The sequence below is a fragment of the Mobula hypostoma genome, chromosome 3 (assembly GCF_963921235.1).
Source record: "Mobula hypostoma chromosome 3, sMobHyp1.1, whole genome shotgun sequence".
Classification (NCBI taxonomy): Eukaryota; Metazoa; Chordata; class Chondrichthyes; order Myliobatiformes; family Myliobatidae; genus Mobula; species Mobula hypostoma.
The window spans coordinates 114,007,402-114,021,913 of record NC_086099.1 but is presented as its reverse complement, the minus strand read 5'-3'; the positions used below and the strand labels follow the sequence as shown (position 1 = coordinate 114,021,913).

At 54.4% G+C, this 14,512-nt stretch overlaps 1 protein-coding gene across 1 annotated transcript in view; it reads right to left on the bottom strand.

Annotated features, from left to right (window-relative positions):
• LOC134344203 (sodium/potassium-transporting ATPase subunit alpha-2) overlaps positions 1-14,512 on the bottom strand; it is a 227,687-nt gene that overhangs the window by 211,724 nt on the left and 1,451 nt on the right. The window contains exons 2-5 of the mRNA XM_063043611.1: positions 11,856-11,951; positions 10,975-11,034; positions 8,633-8,836; positions 7,797-7,910 (exon numbers count right to left, since the gene is read on the bottom strand). Of these exons, the coding sequence (XP_062899681.1) occupies positions 7,797-7,910; positions 8,633-8,836; positions 10,975-11,034; positions 11,856-11,951 (474 nt within the window). The remainder of the gene's footprint in view (positions 1-7,796; positions 7,911-8,632; positions 8,837-10,974; positions 11,035-11,855; positions 11,952-14,512) is intronic.

Below are 14,512 nucleotides of genomic sequence, written 5' to 3'. Positions count from 1 at the left end.
ATACAACCCTCTCACACGCTGTTGACAACCCTCTCACACGCCGTCATACAACCCTCTCACACGCTGTTGACAACCCTCTCACACGCCATCATACAACCCTCTCACATGTCGTCATACAACCCTCTCACACGCCGTAATACAGCCCTCTCACACGCCGTCATCCAGCCCTCTCACACGCCGTCATCCAACCCTCTCACACGCCATCATACAGCCCTCTCACATGTCGTCATACAACCCTCTCACATGCCGTCATACAGCCCTCTCACACGCTGTAATACAGCCCTCTCACACGCTGTAATACAGCCCTCTCACACGTCGTCATCCAGCCCTCTCACACGCCGTCAACCAACCCTCTCACACGCCATCGACAACCCTCTCACACGCCGTCATCCAACCCTCTCACACGCCATCATACAGCCCTCTCACACGCCGTCATCCAACCCTCTCACACGCCGTCGACAACCCTCTCACACGCCGTCATACAACCCTCTCACACGCCATCATACAACCCTCTCACACGCCGTCATACAACCCTCTCACACGCCGTCATCCAACCCTCTCACACGCCATCATACAGCCCTCTCACACGCCGTCATCCAACCCTCTCACACGCCGTCATCCAACCCCCTCACACGCCGTCATACAACCCTCTCACACGCCGTCATACAACCCTCTCACACGTTGTTGACAACCCTCTCACACGCCATCATACAACTCTCTCACACGCCGTCATACAACCCTCTCACACGCTGTTGACAACCCTCTCACACGCCATCATACAACTCTCTCACACGCCGTCATACAACCCTCTCACACGCTGTTGACAACCCACACACACGCCATCATACAACTCTCTCACACGCCGTCATCCAACCCTCTCACACGCCATCATACAGCCCTCTCACACGCCGTCATCCAACCCCCTCACACGCCGTCATACAACCCTCTCACACGCTGTTGACAACCCTCTCACACGCCATCATACAACTCTCTCACACGCCGTCATACAACCCTCTCACACGCTGTTGACAACCCTCTCACACGCCATCATACAACTCTCTCACACGCCGTCATCCAACCCTCTCACACGCCGTCATCCAACCCCCTCACACGCCGTCATACAACCCTCTCACACGCCGTCATACAACCCTCTCACACGCTGTTGACAACCCTCTCACACGCCATCATACAACTCTCTCACACGCCGTCATACAACCCTCTCACATGTCGTCATACAACCCTCTCACACGCCGTAATACAGCCCTCTCACACGCCGTCATCCAGCCCTCTCACACGCCGTCATCCAACCCTCTCACACGCCGTCGACAACCCTCTCACACGCCGTCATCCAACCCTCTCACACGCCATCATACAGCCCTCTCACACGCCGTCATCCAACCCCCTCACACGCCGTCATACAACCCTCTCACACGCCGTCATCCAACCCCCTCACACGCCGTCATCCAGCCCTCTCACACGCCGTCATACAACCCTCTCACACGCCGTCATACAACCCTCTCACACGCCGTCATACAGCCCTCTCACACGCCATCATACAGCCCTCTCACACGCCGTCATCCAACCCTCTCACACGCCGTCATCCAACCCTCTCACACGCCGTCGACAACCCTCTCACACGCCGTCATCCAACCCTCTCACACGCCATCATACAGCCCTCTCACACGCCGTCATCCAACCCCCTCACACGCCGTCATACAGCCCTCTCACACGCTGTAATACAGCCCTCTCACACGCTGTAATACAGCCCTCTCACACGCCATCATACAGCCCTCTCACACGCCGTCATCCAACCCTCTCACACGCCGTCATACAACCCTCTCACACGCCGTCGACAACCCTCTCACACGCCGTCATCCAACCCTCTCACACGCCATCATACAGCCCTCTCACACGCCGTCATCCAACCCCCTCACACGCCGTCATACAACCCTCTCACACGCCGTCATACAACCCTCTCACACGCTGTTGACAACCCTCTCACACGCCGTCATACAACCCTCTCACACGCTGTTGACAACCCTCTCACACGCCATCATACAACTCTCTCACACGCCGTCATACAACCCTCTCACATGTCGTCATACAACCCTCTCACACGCCGTAATACAGCCCTCTCACACGCCGTCATCCAGCCCTCTCACACGCTGTCGACAACCCTCTGACACGCCATCATACAACTCTCTCACACGCCGTCATACAACCCTCTCACATGTCGTCATACAACCCTCTCACACGCCGTAATACAGCCCTCTCACACGCCGTCATCCAGCCCTCTCACACGCCGTCATCCAACCCCCTCACACGCCGTCATACAGCCCTCTCACACGCTGTAATACAGCCCTCTCACACGCTGTAATACAGCCCTCTCACACGCCATCATACAGCCCTCTCACACGCCGACATCCAACCCTCTCACACGCCGTCATACAACCCTCTCACACGCCGTCGACAACCCTCTCACACGCCGTCATCCAACCCTCTCACACGCCATCATACAGCCCTCTCACACGCCGTCATCCAACCCTCTCACACGCCGTCATACAACCCTCTCACACGCCGTCATACAACCCTCTCACACGCTGTTGACAACCCTCTCACACGCCATCATACAACTCTCTCACACGCCGTCATCCAACCCTCTCACACGCCATCATACAGCCCTCTCACACGCCGTCATCCAACCCCCTCACACGCCGTCATACAACCCTCTCACACGCCGTCATACAACCCTCTCACACGCTGTTGACAACCCTCTCACACGCCATCATACAACTCTCTCACACGCCGTCATACAACCCTCTCACACGCTGTTGACAACCCTCTCACACGCCGTCATCCAACCCCCTCACACGCCATCATACAACCCTCTCACACGCCGTCATACAACCCTCTCACACGCTGTTGACAACCCTCTCACACGCCATCATACAACTCTCTCACACGCCGTCATACAACCCTCTCACATGTCGTCATACAACCCTCTCACACGCCGTAATACAGCCCTCTCACACGCCGTCATCCAGCCCTCTCACACGCCGTCATCCAACCCTCTCACACGCCGTCGACAACCCTCTCAAACGCCGTCATCCAACCCTCTCACACGCCATCATACAGCCCTCTCACACGCCGTCATCCAACCCTCTCACACGCCGTCATACAACTCTCTCACACGCCGTCATACAACCCTCTCACTCGCCGTCATACAGCCCTCTCACACGCCATCATACAACCCTCTCACACGCCGTCATACAACCCTCTCACACGCTGTTGACAACCCTCTCACACGCCATCATACAACTCTCTCACACGCCGTCATGCAACCCTCTCACATGTCGTCATACAACCCTCTCACACGCCGTAATACAGCCCTCTGACACGCCGTCATCCAGCCCTCTCACACGCCGTCATCCAGCCCTCTCACACGCCGTCATCCAACCCTCTCACACGCCGTCATACAGCCCTCTCACACGCCATCATCCAACCCTCTCACACGCCGTCATCCAACCCTCTCAAACGCCATCATCCAACCCTCTCACACGCCATCATACAGCCCTCTCACACGCCGTCGACAACCCTCTCACATGCCGTCATACAACCCTCTCACACGCCGTCATCCAACCCTCTCACACGCCGTCATCCAACCCTCTCACACGCCGTCATCCAACCCTCTCACACGCCGTCATCCAACCCTCTCACACGCCGTCATCCAACCCTCTCACACGCCGTCATACAGCCCTCTCACACGCCGTAATACAGCCCTCTCACACGCCGTCATCCAGCCCTCTCACACGCCGTCATACAACCCTCTCACACGCCGTCATCCAACCCTCTCAAACGCCGTCATCCAACCCTCTCACACGCCGTAATACAGCCCTCTCACACGCCGTAATACAGCCCTCTCACACGCCGTCATACAACCCTCTCACACGCCGTCATACAACCCTCTCACACGCCGTCATCCAACCCTCTCACACGCCGTCATACAACCCTCTCACACGCCGTCATACAACCCTCTCACACGCTGTTGACAACCCTCTCACACGCCGTCATACAACCCTCTCACACGCCGTCATACAACCCTCTCACACGCCGTCATACAGCCCTCTCACACGCCGTCATCCAACCCTCTCACACGCCGTCATACAACCCTCTCACACGCCGTCATACAACCCTCTCACACGCCGTCATCCAACCCTCTCACACGCCGTCATCCAACCCTCTCACACGCCGTCATCCAACCCTCTCACACGCCGTCATCCAACCCTCTCACACGCCGTCATCCAACCCTCTCACACGCCGTCATCCAACCCTCTCACACGCCGTCATACAACCCTCTCACACGCCGTCATCCAACCCTCTCACACGCCGTAATACAGCCCTCTCACACGCCGTCATCCAACCCTCTCAAACGCCGTCATCCAACCCTCTCACACGCCGTCATCCAACCCTCTCACACGCCGTCATCCAACCCTCTCACACGCCGTCATCCAACCCTCTCACACGCCGTCATCCAACCCTCTCACACGCCGTAATACAGCCCTCTCACACGCCGTCATACAGCCCTCTCACACGCCGTCATACAACCCTCTCACACGCCGTCATCCAACCCTCTCACACGCCGTCATCCAACCCTCTCACACGCCGTCATCCAACCCTCTCACACGCCGTCATCCAACCCTCTCACACGCCGTCATCCAACCCTCTCACACGCCGTCATCCAACCCTCTCACACGCCGTCATACAACCCTCTCACACGCCATCATACAGCCCTCTCACACGCCGTCATACAACCCTCTCACACGCCGTCATACAACCCTCTCACACGCCGTAATACAGCCCTCTCACACGCCGTCATACAACCCTCTCACACGCCGTCATACAACCCTCTCACACGCCGTCATCCAACCCTCTCACACGCCGTAATACAGCCCTCTCACACGCCGTCATACAGCCCTCTCACACGCCGTCATACAACCCTCTCACACGCCGTCATACAACCCTCTCACACGCCGTAATACAGCCCTCTCACACGCCGTCATACAACCCTCTCACACGCCGTCATACAACCCTCTCACACGCCGTCATACAACCCTCTCACACGCCGTCATACAGCCCTCTCACACGCCGTCATCCAACCCTCTCACACGCCGTCATACAACCCTCTCACACGCCGTCATCCAACCCTCTCACACGCCGTCATACAACCCTCTCACACGCCGTCATACAACCCTCTCACACGCCGTCATACAACCCTCTCACACGCCGTCATACAACCCTCTCACACGCCGTCATACAACCCTCTCACACGCCGTCATACAACCCTCTCACATGTCGTCATACAACCCTCTCACACGCCGTAATACAGCCCTCTCACTCGCCGTCATACAGCCCTCTCACTCGCCGTAATACAGCCCTCTCACACGCCGTAATACAGCCCTCTCACTCGCCGTCATCCAACCCTCTCACACGCCGTCATCCAACCCTCTCAAACGCCGTCATCCAACCCTCTCACACGCTGTCATCCAACCCTCTCACACGCCGTAATACAGCCCTCTCACACGCCATCATACAGCCCTCTCACACGCCGTCATACAACCCTCTCACACGCCATCATCCAACCCTCTCACACGCCGTAATACAGCCCTCTCACACGCCGTAATACAGCCCTCTCACACGCCGTAATACAGCCCTCTCAAACGCCGTCATACAACCCTCTCACACGCCATCATACAGCCCTCTCACACGCCGTCATCCAACCCCCTCACACGCCGTCATACAACCCTCTCATACGCCGTCATACAACCCTCTCACTCGCCGTCATACAGCCCTCTCACACGCCGTCATACAACCCTCTCACACGCCGTCATACAACCCTCTCACACGCTGTTGACAACCCTCTCACACGCCATCATACAACTCTCTCACACGCCGTCATACAACCCTCTCACATGTCGTCATACAACCCTCTCACACGCCGTAATACAGCCCTCTCACTCGCCGTCATACAGCCCTCTCACTCGCCGTAATACAGCCCTCTCAAACGCCGTCATACAACCCTCTCACACGCCATCATACAGCCCTCTCACACGCCGTCATCGAACCCCCTCACACGCCGTCATACAACCCTCTCATACGCCGTCATACAACCCTCTCACTCGCCGTCATACAGCCCTCTCACACGCCGTCATACAACCCTCTCACACGCCGTCATACAACCCTCTCACACGCTGTTGACAACCCTCTCACACGCCATCATACAACTCTCTCACACGCCGTCATACAACCCTCTCACATGTCGTCATACAACCCTCTCACACGCCGTAATACAGCCCTCTCACTCGCCGTCATACAGCCCTCTCACTCGCCGTAATACAGTCCTCTCACTCGCCGTAATACAGCCCTCTCACTCGCCGTAATACAGCCCTCTCACACGCCGTAATACAGCCCTCTCACACGCCGTAATACAGCCCTCTCACACGCCGTAATACAGCCCTCTCACTCGCCGTAATACAGTCCTCTCACTCGCCGTAATACAGCCCTCTCACACGCCGTAATACAGCCCTCTCACACGCCGTAATACAGCCCTCTCACATGTCATCATACAGCCCTCTCACACGCCGTCGACAACCCTCTCACACGTCATCATACAACCCTCTCACAAGCCACTCATCTCCCCGAAACCCCCCACCCATCTGCCAGCACCCCCATCCTTTTCTCAGAACCCTCCCACTCTTCTCTCAGAAACCCCCCACCCATCTCTCAGAACACCCCCACCCTTCTTGCAGAACTCCCCCACCTATCTCACAGAACCATGCCACCCAACTCTCAGAATCCCCCACCTTTCTCCCAGAAACCTCCCCACCCGTTTCTCAGAAACCCCACGCATCTCCCAGAAAACCCCCACCCTTCTCTCAGAAATCCCCACCCTTCTCTCATAAAATCCCCAACTATCTTCCAGAAACCCCCCCACCCATCCCCCAGAACCCCCCACCCTTCTCTCAGAAACCCCCCACCCTTCTCTCAAACCCCTCCCACCCTTCTCCTAGAACCCCCCACCCTTCTCTCAGAACCCCCCACCCTTCTCTCAGAAACCCTCCACCCGTCTCTCAGAAACCCCCATCCGTCTCTCAGACCCCCCACCCATCTCCCAGAACCCCCTGCACCCATCCCTCAGAAATCCCCCACCCTTCTCTCAGATCCCCCACCCTTCTCCTAGAACCCCCCACCTTTCTCTCAGAAACCCCCAATCGTCTCTCAGACCCCCCACCCATCTCCCAGAACCCCCCGCACCCGTCTCTCAGAAACTCCCCACCCATCTCTCAGAAACCCCCCATCCTTCCCCTAGAACCCCCACCTGTCTCTCAGAACCCCCCCCACCCTTCCCTCAGAAACCCCCATTCATCTCCAGAACCCCCCATCCATCTCTCAGAACCCCCCATCCATCTCTCAGAACTCCCATCCATCTCTCAGAACCCCCATCCATCTCTCAGAAACCCCCACCCTTCCCTCAGAAACCCCCATTCATCTCCAGAACCCCCATCCATCTCTCAGAACCCCCCTACCCCTCTCTCAGAACCCCCCATCCATCTCTCAGAACTCCCATCCATCTCTCAGAACCCCCCATCCATCTCTCAGAAACCCCAACCCTTCCCTCAGAACCCCCCACCCTTCCCTCAGAAACCCCCACCCGTCTCCCAGAAACCCCAATCCGTCTCTCAGAACCTCCCACCCTTCCCTCAGAAACCCCCACCCTTCTCTCAGAACCCCCCACCCACCTGGGGCACCATGCTCTTGAAGGAGTCCATGATTCGAGAACTCTTGGCCTCCTGGTAGTAGGAGAAACAGCCAGTGATCATCACCACGGCCGCCAGCACGATGCCCAGGTACAGCTGTGGGCAGAACAAGTCAGAGGGTACCATCACTGGAGGGGAGGAACGGGAGGACGAGAGGGCCAAGGTCCTGGGAGGGGTCTCAGGGCTCCAGTGAGGGGCTGCATATACAGGGATAGGAATGCTCAGCTCCTTCCTAAACACCTCGGCAACAGCTGGAGATCTGAGAGATGAAGACAACTGTGGGGGGGGGGTGGGTGGTTCGGGGTGCAGTAATGAGGTTGTGTGAGGAGGGAGTGTCAAGGAAGAGAAATGAAATGACTTCATAGGGCAGGGATTGGGATGGGGAGTCAGGTTAATGATAGGGCATTATGCCAGGGTCAGAGGTCAGGGATTGGGACGGGGAGTCAGGGTCATGATAGGGTATTACACCAGGGTCAGAGGTCAGGGATTGGGATAGAGAGTTGGGTTAATGATTGGGTATTAGGCCAGGGTTAGAGTAGAGGGGTTGGGAATCTTTCAGGGACTGGGATTGGGTGCTGGGTGAGGGTAAGAGGAAAGGGGTTTCGGTTGGGCTGCGGGCATGTAAGATGGTTCAGGGTCAGAGATTGAGTGTTGGGTCAGAGGAGAGGGGTAAGGGAAGCGGGGGATCGAGGGTTGAGGTTTCTGTTTGGGATGAGGTCATATTAGATTCAGGGATCTGGACTAGGAGGATTGGGTTGGTGTGAGTATTGAAGTTGGAGTCAGAGGGTGGGTTTGGAAGCGGTGGGGAGGATACTCACGTTGTCATTGGACGGCTCATCCTCCATGGCGGCCTGGATGCTGTAGGCCAGGAAGCAGAGCACGGCCCCGATCCAGAGCAGGATGGAGAACCCTCCAAATAGCTGACGGCAGAACTTTACCCACTCTGGTGTGGTGGGGGGTGGGGTCAGAGCATTGGGGCCCTCCAGGGCCAGGATCTCAGCTGCTCGTGCATTGGTCAGGCCCTGGGGGCAGTATACACATATGAGAGTTAGAGAGAGACAGAGTTAGAGAGAGATAGTTAGAGACAGAGAGATAGAGAGAGTTAGAGAGAGACTTAGAGAGAGATAGAGAGAGTTAGAGAGAGATAGAGTTAGAGAGAGAGAGATAGAGAGAGTTAGAGAGAGAGTTAGAGAGAGAGAAATAGAGAGAGTTAGAGAGAGAGACAGAGAGAGTTAGAGAGAGAGAGATAGGGAGAGTTAGAGAGAGAGATAGAGATAGAGAGATAGAGAGAGTTAGAGAGAGTTAGAGAGAGAGAAATAGAGAGAGTTAGAGAGAGAGATAGAGAGAGTTAGAGAGAGAGAGATAGAGAGAGTTAGAGAGAGAGAAATAGAGAGAGTTAGAGAGAGAGATAGAGAGCGTTAGAGAGAGACTTAGAGAGAGATAGAGAGAGTTAGAGAGAGATAGAGTTAGAGAGAGAGAGAGAGACACACACACACAGGGTGGGCAAAGAAGAGGAGAGGAAGATAGAGAGAGGGAGAGATGGGAGAGGTGTGAGTGGGAATGGATGTAGGGAGAGGGAGGTGAGGTAAGGGATGGGAGTGTGGCAGGAAGGTGGATAAAGAGAGAGGGGAAGTGGAGAAAAGGTGTAGTGAGAGACAGGAGAAGAAGGCAGAGTGAGGAGTCGGAAGCGAGGAAAAGATGGAGAGGGGAGTGGAAGGAGACAAAGAGAAAATGGGGTAAGGAAATGAAAGAGAGTGCGGGGAGAGAGAACAAAGGGGGAGGAAGAGGGAATAAGGATACAGAGAATAATGTAAAAATACATGAATTATGATAACCCCATCCAGCATTCACTCCCTTCCCCCTTTCACCCCACCACACCACTTCATCCTGAGCTTCTCCTATATCCCAGTTTCTGGGTTCCTCCTTTGGGACCACTGGCCAAAAGGGGACTTTCCCTGAAATGCATGACTGCACCAAGCAGAGAGGCCTGGAGCTGCTACCCAGCAGAGACCAAAATCTTACACTGAAGCCCTGGGTTGGAGGGGTGGTGGGGGTGCGTGCAAGGGGGGCATGTGAAAGAGGGGGGCACAGGGAGAGGAGGAGTTGCCTGGGAGAGGGGAGGGGATAAAGGAGAGGCCTATTCCACAATCAATGTAACCCCTCCCTCCTACAGACTGGCTGTTAGGTCTCCATTTGTCTTTCATCCATGTGTCTATTGAAGTGACGCTGATGTCCCAGCTGTGAACAGTGTATTCTGGACACTCAGCATTTCTTGTGTAAAATGTTACTGGCTGTTCACTCCTAATCACCTCGATTAAGTTACTTCTCAACCTCATTTGCTCCAGAGAGAAAAGACAGCTCACTCAACCTTTCCTCTTAAGAAATGATCTTGAATCTAGGCAGAATCCTGGTAAAAGAGCTCTGGCAGAGATTCATAGATTCCTGATTGGGCACAGGATTAAGGGGAAAAGGAGGAAGAATGGTGTTGGAAGAAGTATCGACCATGATTCGAAGGGTTGAGGAGTCTAACCCTGCTCCTGTACTCTCAGTGGCCACTTTATTAGGTACACCAGCTCGTTAATGCAAATATCTAATCAGCCAATCATGTGACAGCAACTCAGTGCTTAAAAGTATGCAGACTTTCATTTTCATTTGCTTTTCAGACCAAACATCAGAATAAGGAAAAAATGTGATCCAGGTGACAGTGATCCTGAAACAATTGTTGATACAGGTAAGGGTGGTTTGAGTATCTCAGCTGCTGAGAAACTTCTGATCTCTTGAGATTTTTATGCGCAACAGTTTCTGGAGTTTGGTGTGAACAAAAAATCCAGAGAGTGAAAATGACTTGTTAATGAGAGATTAGAGGACAATGGCCAGACTGGTTCAGGCTGACAGGAACTCAAATGGTGGTGTATGTGCAGAAGAGCATCTCTGAACACACAGCACGTCAAACAATGAAATGGATGTGCCACAGCAGCAGAAGACCATGAAAATATACTTGATGGCCACTTCATGAGGTACAGAGATAGCTGATCAACTGGCAGCTGTGTGTACCTTATGTGAGGAAGCTTGGACTTAGGCAAAGCAGAGTAGAGAGGAGCCAGTCAGACAAAGGATGGCACAGAGATCAGGAGGAGAGAGCAGTGTCAGGAGCACTTACCCTGGTCAGATCCGTCCCGTACTTACGGCTCAGCTCATCCAGGGTCAGCCTATGATCCTCCTGTGGGGCAAAGGTGAAAGGTTGGAAGGATATTTCCAAATTTTGGAATGAGAGTAACCTCCCCTAATTTGTAAATATCTAAAAAAGTGTACATTAGATAAATCATATTTATCCACTAACTGAGAAAAAGACATTAAACAATCACCTGAAAACAAATCTGAAAGTTATTATTCCCTTGGTTTTCCTAATTAAAAAGGCCTTATCCAAAATTGATAGTTTAAAAAAATAATTGAGATGGATATTACTAGAAAGAATAAAATTATTTATCTCAAAAAATTCCTCATTGTTGCCCTGTTGACATAGGAAATCTCAACTGTTGACCTATAATGTAGGACGCATCCGGAATTTTTCCAGGCAGCAGACGACTTCCTCTCACGCCTTTCTGACGTAATTGGAATTCGCGTACGAGGTTAGTTACAGAAGTGGTTTGCCATTGCCTTCTGCCAGGTGAGTTTTGTTTCAAAGAGATCACCAGCTCTTAACCCCGCACAGACGGAAAGCATGCTGAGAGGAGCTGGCTGGGTTTGAACTTCGGAACCTCCACCCCGCAGTCCAGCGCTGATGCCACTACACCACCAGCTGTAGGACACAGGAAATGTCAATTGTTGACCTATTGACATGGGAAATCCCAATTGGCAATCTCCCATTGTTGATCTGTTGACATAGGAAATCCCAGTTGTTGCCCTGTTGACGTAGGAAATCCCAGTTGTTGCCCTGTTGACATAGGCAAGTGGGGAGGGGAGGGCGGTGGTGCTGTTCTCTAGCAGGATATTTGGAAGAGATCAAGGTTTTGAGGAAAGGAGAGAGTTTAAGTCACTCACCATAGAGACTTCCTTTTTAAGCTCATCCATGTCCTTCTTGGCCTTTTTCTTCTTTGGACTGTCTGTGGAGTCCGTGCTGGTGTATTCCCGTCCATCCTGAGGTGAAGGCAGGTGGGGTGATAAGCACTGCCTCAAAATAATCAGGTCCGTCGGCGCCCCAACCCTGAACCCACCCCCACGCACTGTGTAGTCTTCGGCAGATATCAGTGCCACACTCCAGTGGGGGGGGGTTAGTCATGGGGGAGGGGGGTGTTGAGGGGGGCAACACTGTTTATCCTTCAACAAGGATCACAGTGCTCTTGAACTTCGTCAGCATGGCATTGCTGGTTGTGGGATCTTTCTGTTCAAAGGATGGTCATGAGTTCCTGGTTTTCAAGAAGGGGCACACATTCAGCCAACCTGAGGTGCTGCCTTGTGTTGTACAAAATCCTCCATGTCTCCTTCTCCCACCACCATTGGGTATAACAGGGGGACAGACCAAGTTGAATAATTCTTTGTTCTGAATTAATATGCATGAGACGGGCATCTGTAGAGAGTGCACTTGTCAAGAAACTGTGCACCATGTATGGTTTGAATGCAGCTCCCACGTGAGACCATGTGCTGTGTACCTGCGTTTCTCTCTGCGTTTGCAGGCAGTGGAAGACACGGAGGGACAGAGAACAGGAGTGGCTGAGAGCAAGGATGCGATAGTGGGGGAGCGTGAGGGAAGGAGGGAGGCGGGACCGGGGCTCTGGGAGAAGAGGCTGAAGTGAGCAGGACGGGAAGCAGAGTTGGGAGGGGGAGGGGAGACGGGCGGCTGCGAGGTGGGGGTGGGGGTTTGTGGGGCAGGTGACAGGGAGATCACAGCTGCTCCTGTCTGTCCGAAAGTTAAACCCAGCTGTGGAAAGTTTTGGAGCCGGTCCCAGTGGCCCTGCCCTACCCTGTTCCGCGTCAGCCTTGTTTAACTCTTAAACAGGAGGACGGTTGAATGCCGTAGAATCATCAAACAAGCCCTGTTTACAGGCAAGCACCCAAACTGTCCTCAGAAAGCCCGTGAGGAGACAGCTGTGGTGTGGGGCACATAAGCGACAGGAGCCCGGCGTTTGGGATGTAAATTCCTTCCCGAAATGGCAGTGTCCTTGTCCCTGGGATAGAGCAAGACCTTCTGCACACATCTTCGCTCCGCCTGATCGCAGATGGAGAGATGGTGGAGGGAGGGAGCGGAGCTAACAGCTGGGGGTGGGGGGGGGGGTAAAAAGAGAGAGAGAGAGAAGGGGGCTGACAGGTAAGGAGAGAAACAGAGAGACGGAGAGAGAGAGGGTGGGTGATAGGTGAAGAGAGGTGTCGACAGGAGAGGAGAGGGAGCAACAGGTGAGGAGTGGGGCGGTTGACAGGTGAGGAGAGGGGGAGGGGTGACAAGCGAAGGGGGGGATGGCAGGCCATGTGGGAGGGCTGATAGGTGAGGAGGGGAGTAAGGGTGATAGGTGAGGAGGGGAGAAAGGGTGACAGGTGAGGAGGGGTGAAAGGGTGACAGGTGAGGAGGGGAAAGGGTGACAGGTGAGGAGGGGAGAAAGGGTGACAGGTGAGGAGGGGAGAAAGGGTGACAGGTGAGGAGGGGAGAAAGGAGGGTGACAGGTGAGGAGGGGAAAGGGTGACAGTTGAGGAGGGGAAAGGGTAACAGATGAGGAGGGTGACAGGTGAGGAGGGGAAAGGGTGACAGTTGAGGAGGGGAAAAAGGGGGCTGACAGGTGGGGGAATGCGACAGGCGAGGAGACAGGTGAGGGGAGTGTGGGTGACAGGAGGGGGGGGGAGAAGTGCAGCAAATCCCACCAGAAGGACAGAGGAGGGAGCCTCCTCATACATCTCTCTTCATCTCTGTCTCCGCCACCTCCTGTTCTCTCCCTCTCCCATTACCTCTCCCCTCCTGTAATTGTCCTCCTTTTTCCTCTGAAAAAGGGACACAGAGACGACTAGAAGGACCAGAACTGATTGCGGTTCCCAGCGCTGGACATGGAGTTGATGAGACTAACTCCCTCCTCGCCTCCAATCCTCCCGTCAGTTACGTGTGCGTTGCGTCAGTCTCTCTGCCTCGGTCCTGCCTGTCCCTTTTTGTGCGTTTGTGCGCGTGTACGTGTACCTGTCTTTCCGAGCTGTGTGTGTGTATTCCCGTATCCACACTGTGTGTTGTCTTTATGTGACTATACTTGTGTGTGTATGCGTTTATCTGTCTGTCTGTATGTGACTCTGTGTGTGTGTGTCCGTCGGTGCTTTTGTATGTGGTGCTCTCGCCCTCTCTCTCTCTCTCTCTCTCTCTCTCTCTCTCACGTACACACACTGCACCCCCCCCCCCCCCCCGCCACTTGGCCCGAAACATCGACTGTATTCTTTTCCATAGTTGCTACCTGGGCTGCTGAGTTCCTCCAGCATTTTGTGCGTCTCTCTCACCCTTTCCTGCTCCCGCCACACACACACTCTCTCTGTCACATACACATACATTCTCTCTCTGCTTCTCTCTCTGTCACATACACACACGCTCTGTCTCTCTGTCACACTCCCACGCTCCGCCACCCACACAGACTCTCTGTCTCTCTTACTCTCTGCTGTCCTCTTTTTCTCTGCGCTGTGACTGATGGTTTAACGAACGCTTCCCCCCGCCCCCCCCCAGTTCTTAGCAACGG